Source organism: Neolamprologus multifasciatus, chromosome 19 (assembly GCF_963576455.1).
Source record: "Neolamprologus multifasciatus chromosome 19, fNeoMul1.2, whole genome shotgun sequence".
Taxonomy (NCBI): domain Eukaryota; kingdom Metazoa; phylum Chordata; class Actinopteri; order Cichliformes; family Cichlidae; genus Neolamprologus; species Neolamprologus multifasciatus.
In genome coordinates this window covers 13,742,726-13,759,921 of record NC_140457.1, presented here as the reverse complement: position 1 = coordinate 13,759,921, position 17,196 = coordinate 13,742,726, and the positions used below count along the sequence as shown (strand labels likewise).

At 37.9% G+C, this 17,196-nt stretch overlaps 2 protein-coding genes across 51 annotated transcripts in view; both read left to right on the top strand.

Moving 5' to 3' along the window:
• Positions 1-120: 120 nt before the first annotated feature.
• On the top strand, positions 121-7,251 carry LOC146496188 (uncharacterized). Its single transcript, XM_085142289.1, has 9 exons — positions 121-1,070; positions 1,141-1,277; positions 1,965-2,061; positions 3,871-4,061; positions 4,707-4,795; positions 4,876-4,944; positions 5,362-5,466; positions 6,510-6,584; positions 6,687-7,251. Exons 1-9 carry the CDS (start codon positions 691-693, stop codon positions 6,855-6,857), a joined length of 1,314 nt encoding a protein of 437 aa, XP_084998415.1. The 5' UTR covers positions 121-690; the 3' UTR covers positions 6,858-7,251.
• A 1,122-nt stretch (positions 7,252-8,373) lies between these two features.
• Positions 8,374-17,196, top strand: part of LOC146496186 (uncharacterized) — a 29,915-nt gene continuing 21,092 nt past the window's right edge. For 34 of the 50 annotated variants that reach the window (XM_085142220.1, XM_085142217.1, XM_085142228.1 and 31 more), the window contains exons 1-15: positions 8,375-8,854; positions 10,731-10,925; positions 11,017-11,100; positions 11,176-11,280; positions 11,368-11,523; positions 11,725-11,868; positions 11,995-12,138; positions 12,466-12,609; positions 12,704-12,823; positions 12,934-13,053; positions 13,137-13,181; positions 13,282-13,329; positions 13,430-13,456; positions 14,580-14,687; positions 14,782-17,127. In XM_085142220.1, the coding sequence (XP_084998346.1) occupies positions 8,845-8,854; positions 10,731-10,925; positions 11,017-11,100; positions 11,176-11,280; positions 11,368-11,523; positions 11,725-11,868; positions 11,995-12,138; positions 12,466-12,609; positions 12,704-12,823; positions 12,934-13,053; positions 13,137-13,181; positions 13,282-13,329; positions 13,430-13,456; positions 14,580-14,687; positions 14,782-17,127 (3,796 nt within the window). In that variant the 5' untranslated portion in view covers positions 8,375-8,844. Of the gene's footprint in view, positions 8,855-10,730; positions 10,926-11,016; positions 11,101-11,175; positions 11,281-11,367; positions 11,524-11,724; positions 11,869-11,994; positions 12,139-12,465; positions 12,610-12,703; positions 12,824-12,933; positions 13,054-13,136; positions 13,182-13,281; positions 13,330-13,429; positions 13,457-14,579; positions 14,688-14,781; positions 17,128-17,196 lie in introns of all 50 variants that reach the window. The other 16 variants (XM_085142223.1, XM_085142215.1, XM_085142262.1 and 13 more) reach the window with 6 other exon arrangements.

Genomic DNA, 17,196 nt, shown 5'->3' with positions numbered 1-17,196 from the left:
TTTAACACTGTTTGTGAAGCTCGTCTGACTGCTCCAATTCTCAAGAAATTTCAGGTTCTCTTCAGCAACAGGCATGGTGAATAAGCAGATATGACTATTGAAAATGACGGAGTATAAATGAGCCTGTGGTTTTGTTTTTTTCCCTCAGGGTGAATTTCACACTGATGACTGGCTGAAGGCTGAATATGCAAATCATCGGATACATGTATGCCCTGAAGCCAGATATCAATCAGATGCATAACCTAAGCCTGTTTTATCCCACGCTTTGTTTTTGTTTGTTTTTTTAGTTCTAATGTGGACTGCTTATAAAAACAGTTTCACAATTACACAAAGAGTTTAAAAACAACTAAACTCCTTACTCATGCAGGCTTTCCTGTCCAATCTGGCACAGACATACAAACTGCATTCTTGGCTCTGATTGGACACGCAAAGCTGTGAGATATTTGCATATAGTATGTTCCAGTGCAAGTCTGTGCATCCACAGGAGTCCTGAAACCAGACTTTTAACAGGAGGGTGATGCCTCTTTCTGGTACTTAACAATAGACATGTTTATGAGCATGAACTTTCGTGTTGTTTTTAATACCTGCAAGTAAGTTAAGCTCGATCTATTGATTTTAACATACGGAAATGTTTGTTTTACACATCATCTAATTTGATGTGGTACAGGATGTGTCTCAAGCTGAGATAAAATGGAGAAATCTGGAAAGGAGCCAAAGCTAGAAAACAGCTTTCAACTTATGAACGCTGGAGTAAGAGAAAATGAAATAGATCGACCGAGATGCTGCATGAATGCAGATTATTTCTACCGAAGCCCAAACAGATGCAGAGAAATGAATCAAGAGTTTTGCGAGCAGAAACTTCATTTTATGCAGCATGTGGAGATGATCCAACCCAGAGAACCAGAAGATGGAAGAGAAACATCTTCCAGGATGAATCTACATCATCAGTCTTCTGATGACTGCTTTTCTCAAGGAGTGATGCCGAATGGCACAAAAAGAGAGTGCGGCTGCTGGGAATGTGGAGCAAAGCGTTGTGGAACAACTGAGCCTGCAAATGGAAACACAGCGAGGTAACCATGTTACACTTTTAGGGAGTAAAATACTAGCACACATTTGATTAGTTAAAGCATTCATTTTCAGAGGGGAGGATGAATGCGACGCTCAACCTCAGAGTGATTTAGAAGAGGAACTCGAGGCTCCTTTGCCGCTGAAAGATGACAACGAGTGGCAACACTGTACTCCCTTTTTACTTCCCCACCACGACATGCATAGCTGCGGTAAGGAAAGCAGTTCTGTGATCTGTTGTGATTCTTTTATTTGTGCAATTAGATAAAAGAAACCTTTAAAGAGGCTGTGAATACTCTGTATGTTTGTAATACATATAGCTATGACACACCTGTAGGGTAACACTTCATAATGTGGCCTGCGACTAAGAGCACTGTTCCCCTGTAATGAAATGGAATTTTAACATATTTAATTTGAAATTACCAACATATACTTAAAGGTAAGTACACTAGAATAAGGGGCTAGCAAGTATGCTGTACTTCGGTGCATGTGGCTGTATTATGGAATGGCTTAACCTTGCCTAACTTCTGAGTACTTTACAGGAAAGGTGTCAAACTTTATGCAGTAAGTAATTTTAAATACAATGTGGGTAAAGTAAAGCAATTGAAAAATAGAAAAAACAGAAAAATGTAAAAGCAGTTTTAAATATTAGGATGAAACCTGTTGTGAATTTAAGAGTCAGCATAATAATTAGTATTTACTGTGTTTGAGGTAAAAAAAAAAAGAAAAAAGAAAGAAATAAAAAAAAAAAAAGAAGAAGAAGAAGAAAAAATGGTGCTGATTTACTCTTGATTTTGAAAAAACTGCTTTTACTGAAACACTTTCAACAGACACTCCCATAGAAATGTTTAAACTGTACACAAGGACCTTCGTCATATTATGAATTTAATACTCTGCAGGAGAATGGCTGTGTAATCTCAACAGATACCATCCTCGGTCACGTCACCTTTCTGCTCCTTTCCAGCACTGGACACCTCGGAATCAACCCCAAAATGGGTAAACACAGCTGACGATGTATTCAGAAAACAACATTTTTTTACATGTATGGTATATTGATAAAGGTGCAATGCAGGGCCGTGCAGAGAGGTTTAAAGGGGCGGGTGCTCAAAGTTAAAAAGGGGCAAATTGAACCAGGCTGAATAACAACAACACACATTCATCAAGAATCTAATATGGGAAGGGCAGGGCTGTGTTGATCTGAGACTGTAGACAGTAAAAGGTCCATAGGAGAGATGGTAGCTGATTAAACAAGTGTCATGAGATAATAACAAAATGCAAAGATTGGTGACAGCGCTTGGAACCATAAGGCAACAAAAAAACTGTGAGAAATAATTTAGGCTCTGCCTGTGAATCACTCTTTACTTCTCTTCTTCCTTCCATCATTTCATATATCACTCTCCACTTGCTGTCTATCTGAGAACAAGGCACAACTTGCTATTGCAATAAACTATAATCTAATTATCCACACCTAACAACTCTTGCACTTAATCTATAATAAAATGATGACAGAAAAATGTTATAGCACTGCCTTTAGTAGCCTCACACAGCTCCTACTGTTTCCTCCTCATGTCCTTACCAGGCATGTCTGGACAATGTTATATCATGAGTAATATATATATTTTTAATCCATCTAAATAAAACACACACATGCACACACAGTGACATTTTAGACCTTCTTCAGAATACTGTATATACTATGGGCATCATGGTGCTGATCCAGAATCCTTACATTATTATTTATTACTAGAGCTACAATAATAAAGCAATGAGGAGGGGGAAGTAATAAATATGAAATAATGTATTTATGATGATTCCATTTGTTTCACTATCCACTCTGTGCAGGGGCAAAGCTTTTTTAAACTGTAGAGATACAATCATTTTACTGCTGTAAAAACCAAATTTTGTCTTATTTAAAATATAAATCTAATATAATCTGCTTCTTAATGTATGTTCTTTAAAATACAGCGTGTGTTTTTTAATATATTATAATTATAATAATGCATAATTATGTGGACATGCATATTAGATCGTTTTTTAGTGAAATATAATCCCTCCAGAAAGGCAGGAAAAGCCCGGAAACTTCTTTAAAACTAAATATGTTCCCTAAAACGGTGACAGAGCTACAGACCCATGACAGCCTTACACAGGTAGCCAGCAGCTATGACCAGCACTACATGTGCAGTTAATAAAAGGACAGGTAATGTTTGTCACGCTGTTGCACACACAGCACGCTCGTTTGCTTCAGTTCGTCAGTTGCAACAAGACAACTTACCAGCGTGTACGTAATAAGCTAATACTCCTGTGTGCTATACACTACAGTGTACGCTGTACACGTACTTACTGGTTTTGTCGCATCAGTCTGTGTGTCTGAGTTAACTTGTGTTTCTCCAACAGCTCCGGACCGCTAAAAATGCGCGTGCTCTTTGTGAGCTCGTTCCCGGCTCGTAACCAGCGCGTTCTGCCGTCAAGGGCGATCATTGGTTAAATGTGATCATGTGACTGATGCAAGCCAGATCCTTTTATTTAGCAAAACTGTGATTAATAGTTAAATATTATTGTTGAGGGGCACAGACAGGACTCCGCACGCACACACACATTAAAAAAAATAAATAATTTTTTTTTAAAAAGTTGCCTCAACAAAAGGGCACTTTGGGCACCCATCAGGAAAGGGGCGGGTGCTCAAGCCCCTCTAGCCCCCCCCCCCCCCCCCCCCCTGCACGTGCCTGGTGCAATGCATTGCACAATATTGGCAAGATTATGTGAAAGATGTTGGTCTTCGTATATTTTTCTTTCTTGCGGCTTCAGGCTCCAGTTTCACGACCACTTTAAGAATAACATCATGGGAAGTGTCTCAGTTAACGTCCCTCAGTTCTCACTTCCCACTGTGGAGGATGTTTCACGGGTCAGCATGCTGAATGTGCGCTCAGCAGAAGCAGAGGAGTCCGCTTCACATCCACACGGGAAAAGGAAGAGCATCCGTTTGCCCGATGAGTGCCGTGAGTCAGTTTTTTTGGCACTTTATTGTCTCTGTAACAAGGAATGCACATTTAAGTGTTGACGGAACAGATTAATTAGTATCTTAGAGACATTTCGTCACCAAAACAGTTCATGCTAGCGCAGAAACTAGCTACTTAGCAGGTAAACTGAAGTAATATTTATTTGTATTGTCTTTAGATTCACATTTAAAATCAAAAGCAAGCTCAAAATATTGTAAGAAAGCTAGCTTTAGGCTATATTTTTGATTAATTTTTCAAATTTATAATATAGGAATGAATTACTTAGAATAATGATGAAGATATTTTTGCTGACCACATTTTTTATTATATAAATTTTTTTTTCCGTTTATTTTTAGAAATCGGTGACCCAAACACAGTGGTAGCTTAATTATTTTTTCAAAATGTAATTTTCAGGATAAAGGTACTTCACCTATCTGATCATTTTTATTTGCTGCTGTTTCTTCTTTTTTGAAACGTTTTAAGTCACAGTTTGGCTTTGAACACTTGCACTAAATGAAGCATCAACAGCCAAACCAGTATGTAACAGTATAGCAGAAAATACAAATACGCTTATATTAAGCTGACACTGAACATAAAGCTTTAAGATTCTGATTGTTTGGGTTTTATTATCTTGCCTCTTCTCAGGAAACGTTTTCATCACTTACTCTTCCGACGTGTCCTCAGAGATGGTCCCCTTTGTGGATTTCCTCACAAAGCAAGGTTTTCGACCGGCTGTAAGCTTCCACCCTGTGTACACTATCATTCTGTAATATCATTAAACACTTTGCTCACAGCACTAACCTAAATTTCACAGATTGACTTATATGACAGCTCCATTAGATGTATGGACGTCAACAAGTGGACAGACAGTTACCTTAAAGATGTAAGTAATTATGAGAACTGTGTGCGAAGTTATATTATTACCATAAATTGCTGCAAGTATCTACAAGTCTACCTTTTTAATACTCCTTACTAGGCTACACTATTATTTGCACAGGTCTTGTAACATATGTTTTTCTATCTTATTTTTAAACTATGATTCTAGCTTGATGTAGTCAGTCTGCTTTCTGTTAGTGTTTATGTAGTTATGTGGTTATGTGAGCTCGGAGAATCTCAGATTCCCCCTGGGATTAATAAAGTACCCATCATCAAGCTCAGCAAATGTGTTACCCTCTATAATAGATAAAATAATATTTCATATTCCATGTTTTTGCTGTATCTGTGTTTATTTCAAGTTTTGTATGAACACTGTCTTTTTATTCAGTGTCTGAAATTTCTGTCTGTTTTTTCTTTTTAACAGCCGTTAACCCTTATTATTATCGCCATCAGTCCAAAGTACAAGGAGGATATTGAAGGACCTGCAGTTGACAGCCATGGTCTACACACCAGATATATCCACTCAATGGTGAGGATAAATCAGCAATGGAGGAAATACTCAAATACTGTATTTTAGCTGAGGAGTTAATTCTACACTGAATTAGAAAATGCTATTAAAATATTACAGTTGTGATACTGTGCAAAAGTCTTGAGCCACCCTTAAATTATTTCATTTAATTTCTTTAGAGGGCCTTGAGCAATAATTCTCCAGGCTTTCTGAATGGCTTTTTTCTTTGGACATTCAAGCAGAAAAATGTATTTAACTTAAAGGATGAACCAGCGTTATGTCTACACACGACAGAGAGCTTAACAAAGAAACAATTTTAAATTGTATCTTTAGACACTTTGTTACAAACACTGTGTCAAAACATAAGAACTAGGCTTAAAAACAGATCTATAGCAGATGAGCAGTATTTGCTCTTACTCAAGGATTTATAATCCTTATATACATTTAAAAAAAACTTTTTCACGTTTCAATGAATTGCTGCAGCAATTTCCAGTCGTCCTAGCAAAATATAAATAAATGGAGCTGACTCCAGACTTTTTCCACAGTATTGTTATTTAGAAGTGTTCAGTATGTAAAAAACATTTATTCATTTTTTCTTAACAGTTTCATGATTAAGTTCTTCATTCCTTTATTGTTTATTAATGTTTATGAACACAAAAAAATGTCATATTTCTTTGCATAACTCATAGGTGTCAAACTCTGGCCCGTGGGCCACATTTGGCCCGCAGTGTAATTACATTTGGCCCGCGAAGCCATACCAAATTACTAGAGCTGGCCTACTGGTATTATACAGCTAATATCTATATATATATCGTTTAGTATTAAGCCTTGCTTGTTCCATATTCTGTTTTTCAGCAAAACTTGTTTGAGTCAATAAGAAAAGATTGATTCTGATATCTGGAGGAAGATTTTTTTTCAATAAATATTAATGTTAGCCCGCAACATTGTTCCAGAATTTTGGCCCACTGTGTATTTGAGTTTGACACCCCTGGCATAAATAATATGCAATAATGCTGACAGGTAAACTTAGAGTATTTTATTATTAGTATATTTAATTTTGCCAGATGCAGAATGAGTTCATCCAGCAGGGGAGCTTGAATTTTAGATTCATCCCGGTTCTCTTCCTTTGTGCATCCCAGGTCAGAAAACATTTCCCATATTTATCCCTTTGTATTAATCTTATCTTTATTAAATCTATTTAAAAAAAAAAAAAAAAAAAAAACTGTGGAAACTCTTTACAGAAACATGTCCCAAGCTGGCTCCAGAATACTCGCGTGTACCGCTGGCCGCAGGACACTGATGATTTGTTACTGCGACTGCTGAGGGAGGAAAGATACGTGGCTCCTCCTGTACCTGTGGAGCTCAGCCTATTCATCAGGCCTGTTACCATGAGCGACGCAGCTACACTGTAAACAAACAAACTGGTGTTCGGGCATGTGTCTGGGTTTAATGTTTCTGCTTTAAAAGCTATATTTTGCAATAAGTTTATTTTACAAATCCACAGTCTGATCCAGTTTAAGTGGAGATATAAGCTCATGTTCCAAGTTCTATTTTATGTTAAGTGCTTTTTTCCAGATGACTCAATAAAGGTTTTTCCATGTACTTAGACACATTTCTCTGGTACATTTACTATGTAAACATACGCCGAATATATTATATAATAACTCTGAATGGCATTCCTACCAATGGTGTGGCTTATTAGCACTGGTCTCACCTTTTGGAGGTATTGGCCTGTGGGAGTCTTTCTTGGACCCACCCACATACTTGTAGATGTCCAGATTACCTTCTCTCTCTTTGCAGCATCCCCCCCCCCCCCCCCCCCCCACTTCTCATTATTCACTCCACAGCAGTGTTTGCTAATCACAGTGTTATACACAGTGCTTTTGTTGCTATTATGCTATTATTTTTAATATTTTCATGGTTGTTTATCATGAAAGCAATGTTCTTAGTTTAGCATCAGGATTAAGAGGGTGGCCTTTTTGTTGTTGTTGTTTGGATTGGATTGCTCTTTTTACTGTGTGAAACTATCTAACTTTAATGAAATTATATTAAGACTGGCCAAACCGACCAATCTAAAATATATTTGAATAAAACAGAACAGACTTTATCCAGAACTTTGGGGTGCAAATCAGTCACCCACCATCACTTTAGCTGCTACTCAGGTTTTTCAGATGTCCAATGTCAGTGGGATTTTCATTGTGGTGTTTTTTTTTCTCAGATGGAAAACATACTTAAAGTCATATCAATCATTTTGTCAGTATTTTATACAAAATGTCAATGCTAGCAGAGACCACTGAATTTAATTAACTACTAATGATTAATTTATTATGTTCATGTGAACAAAACCAATACTGGAAATGGGGATTTTAAATAAGAAATGAACTTTAAGCTCTGTTGCCTTGGAGACACAAACCATGGATCCCGCATTGCAGGTATTAAAATAAAAACCTGAACAACTGGAAGAAGCAGTTATGGAAAAGATTTGGGCCACCAGGGGGAAAAAACCCCAATTCTGACTTCTTTTTTCCTTCGATGGCCCTACTCCTTTTCCATAAGCAGTTGCAGTTTTGGCTCCTGTTAACTTTTGTCAAACCAGGATCAGGCTACATTTATCCATGATTCCTATTAATGACCTCTTGCAGAAAAACATGTACTTATGGACCTTTTTATGGACTTTTTTTATCGACTAGCACTAGTTCTGAAATTACTCAAAAGAAGCTGTTTTAACCTAACTCATCTGAATTGCCATTAATCGTGGGTCGGTGATTTGTTTTTAGTGGACAGAGTGCTGCAGCAGCCAGTAGGGGTGCTCAATTCAGCTAGCTGATCTTGCACACCCTTGAACGTCCAAAAAAGGTCTGCCAGAGCGGCTGGTGAGCAGAGCTCCAGCTAAGAATAACCTGTATTTTCTGGGGGGGATAGAGTTACCTTGCAGCCTTCCTGCTCTCTGCACTGGCCTATACCCATGTGAGCCCCCAGAAACACTGGGTAAGATATTGTGCATTTCCCCTCACCCTGCCCAGCCCTGTGCTTAGCTTGGCTGATTCTTCCCCTGTGTCGCTTTACTTTGCCCCACTGTCCCCAGACCCCCCTTTTTAATGCTGCCTCACAGGCAGCTCCAAATTCTCCAACATATGTAAGCTTTCAATTCATGCTTAATTTTTCATTTTCCACTTTTTAAAACCTTGGACAAGTTCCACCTGTGGATGTTATGGGTAAGAAGACAAGGCTGTGACGGTCCAAGTGACAATGGAATAATTTACTACCTGGGACGCTTTTTTTTTTTCCTGAGAAAGTGGATTCAAACTGGATTTACTGGAGCCGTCACCAGTTAATTCTTCATGAGGAGGCTTTGTCTCCAATTTAAAGTATCCTACCGGAGATAGTCTACACGTCACAATGGCTGAAGGTAGGGTTGTTACACCTGGATCTTCAAGCACAACTGTTCAAATAAAACCTTTACTACAGCGCAAAAATCCACAGTAATAAATTCTGCATAACAAATAACCGGCAGTGTTTTGATAAGTTGTGTCCTCTGACGATAATGTGTTGAAAGTTGGTTGCTATAAATACAAGCTATCAAGTCACCAGAGTATTAGCATTGCTCTCCTGTGACAGACTGCAGCTGCAGCTGACCTCAGCCAGGGAGGTAGACCTCAAACACGTCAAAAGGAATATACATAAATAAATAAAAGTGTGAAAAAACACCTGCAAGTCCTGCATTCACAGTACTGTGTAAATGTAAGACACTCTTAGATCATGCTTAAATGTGCAAAAGTGGTGTTAGTGGAGGAAAAAATCATCTTCGTCTGATATATTAATGCAGAAGACTGCTGCTACTGATCCACCAGTGTCTATAAAGAGCATTTCTTTGTGACACTGTAGACCTGCTTTTCACTTATATATGTACAGTTTCTTATTGCAGTCAGCAAGTTTAGACAAGTGGTCCCTATTCTGTATGCCTTTGTGCTACTCTTTGAATCGTTAGCAGTTATTTTAAAGGCATCAAAAGCACTGTAGAAAGCTGATAACAATAAATAACCTGTGAAGCTTTATAATGCGCTCCAGCACATAGTCTCTTCTTATGAAGTGTACAGTGCATATTGGCTACTCTGTAAACAAAGCCAATGCTCATAATTACTTAATGTTATTACTTCAGTTATCACCAGTTTTAAAAAGCACATTTTAAGATCGAATGTTTTTGGGTTTGGGTTTTTTAACAGCGAGTGAACTTGTTGTGTTTTCACAAAAAATACAATAACATGCTGGTTACTTAGAAGAGTTGAGTTTGAGTTTGAGAGGTTTTTACCCCGTGTCCTACACGCTGGAAGCAAGTCGTCATGCATCGAACATTTTCAGAGTTCATTCAACTTGGATCTTGTGTGAAGGTCTCCCTGACGCCTTACATTACAGTAAATCAGTACAGATAATCTTACACTCTGTGCACAGCATTTAATGACGATAACACTGTTACTAAATGCTGCCTTGGGCATTTTTCACTGTGCTAAGCCAGTCTAAAGTGTGTCAGTACATTTGAAAAATGTCATTGCTAAAATTGGAGTGCCCTATCACACCATGACTTTTCTGATGACATTTAACATTTCCGATTAATATAAATAATAAGGAAATAAAGAGACAGTATAGGGTCATAGTAAAGATGAAAAATTGTGTGTACATATATATATATATATATATATATAACTAATAACGCACTATCTGTGCACAAAATGTCTTCAGGGTTCGTCTTCATTGTGTAGATGATAAGACTTGAAAGGTTTAAGAAAATGGGATTTTATTTATTATGATTTTATAAAATCATTGTTACGATAGTAAAATTACTGAAAGAAGGCAATAATTATGACCGAAAAAGACTTACACAACAATTGACAGATCCAATAAGACATACATAGTTTGCACACTTTGTAACAGAGGAACAAAACATGGAGAAACACTTTCACTGTTGTTAGGAGACAAACAGAGATTTCACAGCTAAAAGTGTAATGTCAGTTCCCTCTGGTGGACAAACTATGCAAGTGTGCAAGTTCTTGCTACCAATCACTCATTATAGACAACAATAAATATGTGTACAAGCAGACATTTAATTGTTTTATCAGTTCTGATCCATATAGGTTTTGCATGTGATCTGCAGTGGATATTTATAAAGAACTGAAACCCTTGTGGTTACTTTAGCAGTGCAAAAATATCAAACATTACAAGCACAAGAACAAAAGCAGAAAGAATTTGTCAGACTAACTTTTGTCTATTTATGTCTTCTGCCAAATCAGCCTCCCACTCTGCAGCCACTGGGTCCAATGACGGAGCAGCAGCGCCACAGACGAGCTCTCTCAGATCCAAAGGTCTGGGGCTGCTCAACAAGGTGAAAATGTCTGTTGAGCTGCTGATTGCCCTTGCTGCTCTCCTGTCCTGGCTGGTTGTAGGTGTGGTGATGTTTGACTTTGTTGAGTACAAAGCAGTCCCTGGTAAGCCACAAAATCTAAAAATGTATGTCCCCAAGTCTTTTAAGCCATCAGTTATGCAGAATCTGACCAACATGTTTGCTATCATCGTTAGACATCCAGCAGATCATAACGGACCCTGTCCAGGCCATGAACGACGCCACTGATGAGTTATCCAGTCTGCTCAATAAGTTTCAAGGTAGTGGGGAATTTATCTTGGCACAGTTTTTATTTGTTTAAGCTCTCTAATGCATGACTTGCTGTACTTTTGCAGAATGCACACCAGATTTAAGTGACCCCATGTCAGCTGCCAGATATGCGGCCGATGAAATATCAGAAGCAAAAGATGGGTTTGTTCGATATTTGTCAGATGAAGAAGGTATGACCACTTACTCCTACCAACACAAGCAAAAAAACAAAAACAAAGACTGCTTAATAAGTACAGAATAATCTTCTGAAACCACAGGGAACTTCTACCTCAGCTACATTGACCCTGTGGTCATTGGTAGACAAGCTTTCCATTCAACGAATGACTTCATAGGTGGAGCACTGGGTTCCTTCGGGGACACACTGTGTGCTGTTGTGGATACATCACTGGAAACCATAGAAGATATTAAAAAAGGTATGTAATTTATACTTGAATCCTTTTTTCTGACTCAAGACTGTTTTTCTCTTATTTCACATACAATTAATGAATGAATAAATCTGTCTTTTTTAAAATACTTGAACTAAACTTTAACTCCCTCGCTGGTTTGTAACGTCAATTAATTAATGCAGAATGTACTTACAAATGCACTTATTTTTCTATTTCTTTTCCATTCAGGAAAAACTGATCTTGGCTATATTGACCCTGTAATGATAGGCAGAGGTGTCTTTAATGCTACTAATGAGTTCATGTGTGGAGTGGCGAGCTACATCCAGGATGTGCTCTGTTCCATACTGGACACTACACTGAATGTAGTGAAAGGTATCTGCGCTCTGTCGTTTAACCCATAACCTCTTAAAAACAACATAAAAGAATATCTATCTAACACAATTTAGAGAGTTTGCTTTGCGTACTACTCTGTATTCATTTCCTGTTTATGTTTCTCAGGAACCGTCGACATTAGCTTCATGGACCCTGTGGTAATAGGAAGAAATATATTCCACGTCACAAATGACACAGTGAGTGGAATATTTGGCTACATCCAGGACATGCTCTGTGCCATCGTAGACATGACACTGGATGCATTCAAAGGTATTCAGTGCCTCCATATTGTCTCATTTGTGATGTTTGTGGCTTAATATTTACAGTACATCTTATATTCTGTATATACTGCTTATGCATTTTACAGACTTTATTAGGAATGTATTTTTAGATCAACAGTAACTCTTTTTAGCTTGTTATGGATGTTGTCCACTAAACAAGAACTTATATAACTTATCTAACTTTGACAATGCATGCTTTTATAAGGAAAATGTTGGCCTTAAACACATTTTTCTAACGTCTGTGTAACTGTCAAGTACATGTATGTTTAATGAAGTACTTTACTGCGCCTTTGACCTGAGTGTGTGTTGTCCTCAGGAACCACTGACATTAGCTTCATTGACCCCGTGGTTATTGGCAGAAATGCCTTCAGTGTTACTAATGACTATGTGAGTGGACTATTTGGCTACATCCAGGGCGTGCTCTGCGCAGTCTTGGATGTCATACTGGACACGCTAAAAGGTACACAGTCTGCCAAGACATCGCCTGATACAATGCACACACTGCAGGTTTCCCAGACTTCACGAGGGATTGTTTTATTTTCTCTGTTGGTTAGATATCCAGCATTCCTTGGGATTTAGCCCCGTGTCAGTTTTTAAGTCAGCAGTAGAAATCACCAAAGAGCAGACAAACCTGCTTGCGAGCTACATCTCCTCAACACTGATTGGTGAACAAGGTCTGTTTTAGCCTACGTCATTATCAGAAAATTGGTTACATCTTATCCTTACAGCAGCTAAGCTGATTTTCTAAATAAAGACAAAGCAGTCTGGTGTTTTTCATTTTCAGGAATCATGCCTGAAGTGTCCATTGACCCAATGAAAGTTGTTGAAGATGCTGTGTCAGAGCTCACAGACAAGAAGGATTTGCTCTTAGCTTACATGTCAAGCATGATTGTTGGTGATCAGGGTATGGCTATTAGTATTAGATGTTCAGTACTATTAATTAGGAAATATTAAAAATCCATCTGCTAAATATTTTCTATGTTTCAGGGGAACCTGTCACCACCCCAGGTGTAAATGTAGTAACAGAAAAAGGTTTCTGCTTTAATCCACTCAGAAATATTCTGATTAAAAAATTGATAAAATAAACATTTATGATTGGCAGGTTTTCACAAAACGTCTTTGTTTCTTTTAGATGAAGCTGTACCTTCCCCATCTGATATCAATTTAGTAAGAAGGGAAGGTAATGACAGCATTTCTTCTGTTTTCCATTGCAGTAATACAGAAAAGGAAATATTACATTAAAAAAGAAGCTAAGTGTCTTTTTCCATGTGTTAATACAGGGGAATTTCTGCCTCCATTTGAAAAAGGTAAGAAAATATCTTCGTTAAAGACATTTAAAATGTGCTTTTAAACATGCGCAATGTGTGTTGCAAGCATCTAGACTGCATAGATTTTTTGATTTTTTTTTTTGTTTCTTGCATGTTTGTACAGACTTGTGTTTTTCATGGGACATTGTTCAATCTGTTTTCAAGTCTGCCTCATGGTATGCCTCACTGTTCAGTGTAACCCTGAAGATCTATGAAACTGTGTGCCACTGTGTTTGAAAAATACTTAATTTGAATTTGTACTCATTACATTATAGCATGGACAAACATGCATCATATCTGTTCTTCATTCTGTTATTCTAATTGTTATTAAGCTGCTACATTGTTATTGGATTGCATTGCATTGGATTGGTTTACTTCATTCCTCCCTTTCTTTGTCACACTGACCATTTGTTGTAATATTTTACAGAACTTCGCAGTGATATGTCTTGACTCAGTCATCATGTTTTTCTGTGTAACATTGTGCATGACCATGTGTGTCCTTCAGACTTGCATTCCTTTGTTGCTGTTTCTCGCATTTTTGTGCCACTGACTGGTTGCCTCCTGTTTTTGACCATTTACACTGTTGTCATATGTATATACTTGGATTGTCCGGACTGGATTACATGTGTTTTTGTATACTTTTTACCTGCGCATGTAACTATTAAACACACCACATGTTGCAAAGATAGCATTCACAATACTTTTACACTGTATTTACCATTGTAGCCAGTTTTGATACATCATGTTCCTTTGGTCCTGTGGTTTTATATAAACTATTTGATCCAGCCAGCTCCTTCATTAAGATCATCACAGCACTGTAGCCTAATTTGATCAAGTACTCCTCTGTAATGAGTGGCTAAACATATAGCTCAGCTGCAGTTTGTACCAGCTACTTCAGGAAGTTACAAGGCATTTAAAAAAAAACACTTTAAAAGAAGCAAAATAGAAAAGAAACGAGATATAAAATAACTCCTGCTTCAATTTATGAAGCAATTTTAAAAATCCACAAACTGCAATCAGTGGTGTATATCATGCTGTAATGTTGCTATGATTTTGCACCATTAAAATCACCCTATAAAGAAATGAAGATCACATAGGAGGGATGACAAGGTTCGTAATACAGTTACAGAGATCACGCGTGCTGCCAAAGATGAAGCTGCTCCTGCTGCAGAGATAAAAGAAGACTCTGAGATGGCACCCACTGAAGCAGATGTGACAGAGGAAGATGATGGTATTCACATGATTTTTGTTTCTTTCTTTTTTTTTAAAAGTCACATTCATTAAGTTAAAAACAGACACTAAATTTATTGCTATCACATCACTAGCGAGACACATTGAAGAACCAGAACTGAGACCATCACTGAAGGAGGAGGAGGAAAAGCTTGATGATGACACCAAGGAGGAAGAAGAGGAAATTGGAGAGGGTGATGATGACGAAGTTCAAATAAAGGATAATGCAGAACAATTAATAAAAGAAAAAGAGCATAAAGAGGCGATAGAAGAAGGAGGAGGTGATGGTAGAGGTGAAGACCAAGACAAGAGAGACACAAAGACAGATGAATTTGCGATAATTGTAAATGATGAAGTGATACAGTTAGCAGAAGGGGTGGTAGAAGATGAAGAGGTGCAGGAGACCAAAACCAAAGACATTTTGGTAGAAGATGATGAGGAGAGCAACACTGAAGAAACTATTGTGGATAAACATGAGAAAACAAAAACTGAAGACATTTTTGGCCAGGCCAGAACTGACGATGCTTCAGTAGAACATGAGGAAGAGGAAGAAGCCAAAACTGAAGATGATTTGGTAGAACATGAGGAGGAAGAAGAAGAAGCCAAAACTGAAGATGATTTGGCAAAACATGAGGAGGAAGAAGAAGAAGCCAAAACTGAAGATTATTTAATAGAGCATGAGGAAGAAGAAGAAGCCAAAACTGGAGATTATTTGGTAGAGCATGAGGAAGAAGAAGAAGAGGCCAAAACTGAAGATTATTTGGTAGAGCATGAGGAAGATGAAGAAGAGGCCAAAACTGAAGATTATTTGGTAGAGCATGAGGAAGAAGAAGAAAACAAAACTGAAGATTATTTGGTAGAGCATGAGGAAGAAGAAGAGGCCAAAACTGAAGATGATTTAATAGAGCATGCGAAAGAAGAAGAAGAAGAAGCAAAAACTGAAGATGATTTGGTAGAACATGAGGAGGAAGAAGAAGAAGCAAAAACTGAGGATGATTTGGTAGAACATGAGGAGGAAGAAGAAGAAGCCAAAACTGAAGATGATTTGGCAGAACATGAGGAGGAAGAAGAGAAGGCCAAAATTGAGGATATTTTAATAGACTATGAGGACGAAGAGGAAGAGGCCATAACTGAAGATGATTTGGTAGAACATGAGGAGGAAGAAGAGGAAGCCAAAACTGGAGATGATTTAATAGAGCATGAGAAAGAAGAAGAAGAAGAAGCCAAAACTGAGGATGATTTGGTAGAACATGAGGAGGAAGAAGAAGAAGCCAAAACTGGAGATTATTTAATAGAGCATGAGGAAGAAGAAGAAGCCAAAACTGAAGATGATTTGGTAGAACATGAGGAGGAAGAAGAAGAAGCAAAAACTGAAGATGATTTGGTAGAACATGAGGAGGAAGAAGAAGCCAAAACTGAGGATTATTTGGTAGAATATGAGGAAGAGGAAGAAGAAGCCAAAACCGAGGATGATTTGGTAGAACATGAGGAGGAAGAAGAGGAAGCCAAAACTGGAGATGATTTAATAGAGCATGAGAAAGAAGAAGAAGAAGAAGAAGAAGAAGAAGAAGAAGCCAAAACTGAGGATGATTTGGTAGAACATGAGGAGGAAGAAGAAGAAGCCAAAACTGGAGATTATTTAATAGAGCATGAGGAAGAAGAAGCCAAAACTGAAGATGATTTGGTAGAACATGAGGAGGAAGAAGAGGAGGCCAAAATTGAGGATATTTTAATAGACTATGAGGACGAAGAGGAAGAGGCCAAAACTGGAGATGATTTGGTAGAACATGAGGAGGAAGAAGAGGAAGCCAAAACTGGAGATTATTTAATAGAGCACGAGGAGGAAGAAGAAGCCAAAACCGAGGATGATTTAGTAGAACACGAGGAAGAGGAATCCAAGACTCGTGATATTTTGGCAGGATATGAAGAGGAAGATAGTGAGCTTCCCAGTATTTTGGTAGAAGCTGAGAAGGAGGCAGAGGAAATTAAAACTGAATACATTTTTGAAGATCAAGAAGAGACTAAAATCAGAGACAGTGATGAGGAGGAGGAGGAAGAGGAGGAGAAAAATGAAGATGTAGTAGAATATGAGGATAGTGGGGAGAAGGGGCCAGAAGAACCTATTGTAGTAGAACAGGAAGAGACCAACACTGAAGAGCCATCAATGACACACCTTAAAATACTGTTATCTGAGAAAATCGGTAATGACAGCGCTGTACCTGAATCTGCTGATGGTGAGGAGGAAGAGAAAGAAACTTTTTTTCCTGTTTACGAGGAGGATAAATACTCCAACATCATTGATGATCATGATGAAAATAACAACAACAGCGAAAGCAGAAAGACTGAACCTAAACGAAAGAGGAAGGCCAATGTTACCCTTGAGAGATTTGGAGGACTCAAATTGTCTCACAAAGCAGAAAGCCACAACAAATATGAAAAAGGTACTAAACTCTTCCCCTCACATATTTGTCATCATGTTTTTCATTATGAGGCTATGAAAATACATGATG